General features: G+C 50.9%; 1 protein-coding gene across 1 annotated transcript in view; it reads right to left on the bottom strand.

Moving 5' to 3' along the window:
- Nucleotides 1–3,609, bottom strand: part of GPATCH8 (G patch domain containing 8) — a gene marked incomplete at its 3' end in the record, with an annotated part of 26,364 nt that overhangs the window by 9,360 nt on the left and 13,395 nt on the right. The window contains 3 exon segments of the mRNA XM_009082218.1: nucleotides 1,015–1,158; nucleotides 2,632–2,718; nucleotides 3,278–3,345. Of these exon segments, the coding sequence (XP_009080466.1) occupies nucleotides 1,015–1,158; nucleotides 2,632–2,718; nucleotides 3,278–3,304 (258 nt within the window).

Below are 3,609 nucleotides of genomic sequence, written 5' to 3'. Positions count from 1 at the left end.
AGGAATGCAGGTCATGGCACTCTGGTTTCAGCTCAGCTGATGGAAACCTTCAGGTGAAGCTCACTGCTCTCAGGTGTCACAGCTGTGCTCAGCCAGAGCAGCTCCTCTGCCCAGCTCAGAGTGAATGGATCCATGTCTGCTCCTCACTGCACTAACCCAAACTTCACCACAGCACTCAGACACTGCCCTGCCCAAGAACTCCTGCTTCCCCCCAGGGAATCTGCTCTATCTACACTTGATGCACACAGACACAAGCCATACTCAGTGCCATGCTCTTGTTCCAAGCTGTTGCTCACTACTTTGCAAGCTCTAGCACTATACAGCACATCCTGCACGAAGTAGCAGCGTTTTAAGGACTGGGAACACTCAAACCCTCCTCTGAGCCCTTTCAGCCCCAGGTGGGCCCAACACTGCTGTGTGCTGGGCACTTACAGCTCACTCAGCAGCCTAAGTGGTCCAACAGATCAGGCTGACACATGAACTTGTGTTATTTTATTCACTGTGCAGCAGGAGATACCATGTAGGCACCACAGTGCAGCCCTACCTTGGGAACTAAGCCAACTCCACACAGGCTCTAGATCCTCCTCCTCCTGAGGGTGACACAGTTTGGGAAGTGCTCCTTTTTGGGGATTCCTTTGGCACAGCCCATGACTTCCTAGTCTATTTGCAGTAACTCAACAGGACTAAAACACACACACATGGGGTATCGTCGCTCCCCAGAGCTCTGCTAAGCTCAAAGCAAACTGGGAGCCATCCACACCCATGGGTACTCCCCCAGTTTAACAGCAGCCCACTCAGAACTGGGGCTCCTTGATGCCAGCCAGGGGTTGGGGCTTGCTTTTGTTGTTGTTTTAGGGATTTAGATGTATGGCAGGCATAAAAATCTTAATAAAACACCTATTCCTGGAGCTCTAAGGAGAACAGATACACCAGGGAAATTCCAAGTACTGACCACAAACGAGACCACCACGATGGACAGAGAACTGACAAACTGTGCTGCCAACACCTGGTTACCTGCTTGTGGGCATGGTCGTAGGAGTTTATGTGGTTGTCAAACTCCTGGTGCTTCTGATACTGCTTGTCACAGAGCTCACAGTAGAAGTTTGCTCTCAGGTCTTCCAAAGCCTTGGCAATGGCCTTTTCTTTGTCAACATAATCCTGAAAAATTAACAGAGAGATGCTCCTGTTAAATGTCCTGTTGAACAGTGATGAGGAGTCAGTGCCTTCAGAAAAACTTGGTGTGCATCAGGGATTGTATTTATTACAAAATCACTGAGGTTGGAAAGGTCCTCCAAGACCACTGAGTCCAACCTGTGACCCATCACCACCTTGGCAATTAGAGCAGAGCACTGAGTGCCACATCCAGTCGTTCCTTGGACACCTCCAGGGGTGGTGACTCCACCACTGCCCTGGGCAGCCACTTACAGCACCTCACAGCCCTTTCTTTCCATGAAGAAATTCCTCCTGATGTCCAACCTGAACCTCTCCAGGTACAGCTTGAGACTATGTCCTCTCATCCTGCCCCTTGTTCCCTGGGAGCACAGCCTGACCCCACCTGGCTGCACCTCCTGGCAGGGAGCTGTAGAGAGTGAGGAAAAGCACCCAAGGGTTTAAGAGTTTCCATTTGCAAGACACTTCCCATAGGAAGCTTCCTCAGCAGCAAACGTTTGAGAAAGATCCACTAAGAAAGCTTTTTTCTTTGGGTTTATCTCTCCCAGTTACCACATCAAAATGACATGAAAATAACATTGCTGAGCATGTTTTATATCATGCAAAATTCATGTTAAAAATTTCAGCACCTGAGGAGAGAAAAAAATATCTGAGAAATTTTAGTGCTAATGGTTGGGATTTTCCATTCAAAGTGCTGTTCACCTTCTAAATAAACAGGATTAAAGCAAGTTCCTGACTCCACCTATTAGCACATGCCCTTGGTAATAAGGCAAAAAATAAATCAACCAATCTGGAGTCTGAGCCTGAAGCAAGTCCCCAGGAAGGGAAGAAAGGAAAACAGAGCTCTGTGAGATCCACACAACTCTGACTCCCAGAAGAGCCTCCTGCTCCATGTGCAGGTTTTCTGGGCAAGCATCCTGTGGCTCAACAGTGACAGCCAGGCATTGGAACGACAGCATCCATACAAAAGGAGAGAATTAAAGAGCATTTATGGCTTGCTGCTTGGCTGCAGAGTTATCCCAAATTCCTTTGAGGCTCCCTGAATGGCTAATCAGGATGTGCTGCCGTTGGCAGTTACATAATGGACTCCTGTGGAGCAACCAAGGAGTAAGGACTGCAGAGATTTTTCACAGATTAATACCACAACGAGAAGGGAAAGGATGGAACAGGCCAGTGAAAACCCACCAGAGCTGGAGAGACTGCTCCAGAGCTCCTGGACCAGCCCCAGAGCCACTCACATTTGGCTTGACTGGGAAGATAATTGCAAACCCCAAGAACTTCAGAATCCCAGGATGGTTTGGGTTGGAAAGACCTTAACCCCACCCATTCCACCCTTGCCATGGGCTGAATTCATACTCCCATCACTGCAGCCTCAGGAGAGGAGCTCGGCAGCACCAGAGCAATCCTCCCCAGGCAGCCCACAGACACTGTGCTGCTGCTGCTGTGCCACCCTGGCTGTACCTTGTACTTCTGCCGCAGCTCCTCGGTGTCTTCCTTCTCCACCTCCAGCACTCGCCTCCGCTCCGTGGCATCCTCGGCGTAGTCAAGCTTTTGGAACAGAACACAGAGGAGATGCAGTTTGGCTCATAAATACTGAGCACAACAGAGCCTGTCACAACGCACAGCTTCAAACAGGTGAGGTTTGAAACAGGATCTCTGCATGCTGCACTTCCCCTCCCCTGCTCTGTGCACAATGGGCACTCACCCCCGAGGTGGAGGGTTAGCCTTGGGGAGCTGAAATCACAGTCAGACCCCAGAACTCCAGTGCCCATGGATAAACAGAGGATGAATTGTGGGGAGGAATGTTGTCTTGCTGTGGTGATTTAAGAGCAAGCTTTTAGAACCATCAGGGTTGGAGGAGACCTTTAAGATCATCCAGTCCAACTATTAACCTGTCACTGCTGCAACCCCTAACCCTTATCCTCCAGTGCCAGATCCAAACCCCTCTTAGACACTTCCAGGGCTGGTGACTCCACCACCTCCCTGGGCAATATCCCAGTGCCTGAACACCCCAACACCCTTTATTTAAAGTCCTGGATGCACAAATTCTCACTACCAAGGCCACATGAGGGGCAGGGGAAGCGTGGCCAGTGCCAGGAGATCTTACCTCCATCTCCATGCGGCCCATGCCCATGACATCATACTTGACCACAATCGGGATGGGATCTGTCCTCCCTGGAAGAGGAGCACACAGAGGGGGGGTCAGCAGCAGCCCAGCACCACAGCTCGCTGTACACATTGGGTTTGGGTGGTTAGAGATCTTGCCTTGGAGTGCAGAGACCAGAAAGCTACAGTGAACCAAACACAGCCATTCTCACAGCTTACAGCCGACGCGGTGCCCGACGGGCACCCCGGAGCCAGGCGAGCTCCTTCTGACCATCTCTGGCCACAAAACTCTCCCATGGTTTGTGCTCCCCCAGGGGCAGCCTGGGGCAGGGC

This window comes from Acanthisitta chloris, unplaced genomic scaffold, assembly GCF_000695815.1.
Source record: "Acanthisitta chloris isolate BGI_N310 unplaced genomic scaffold, ASM69581v1 scaffold32499, whole genome shotgun sequence".
Lineage (NCBI taxonomy): Eukaryota > Metazoa > Chordata > Aves > Passeriformes > Acanthisittidae > Acanthisitta > Acanthisitta chloris.
The sequence above is the reverse complement of the archived record's forward strand: the minus strand, read 5'-3'. Positions and strand labels throughout refer to the sequence as shown.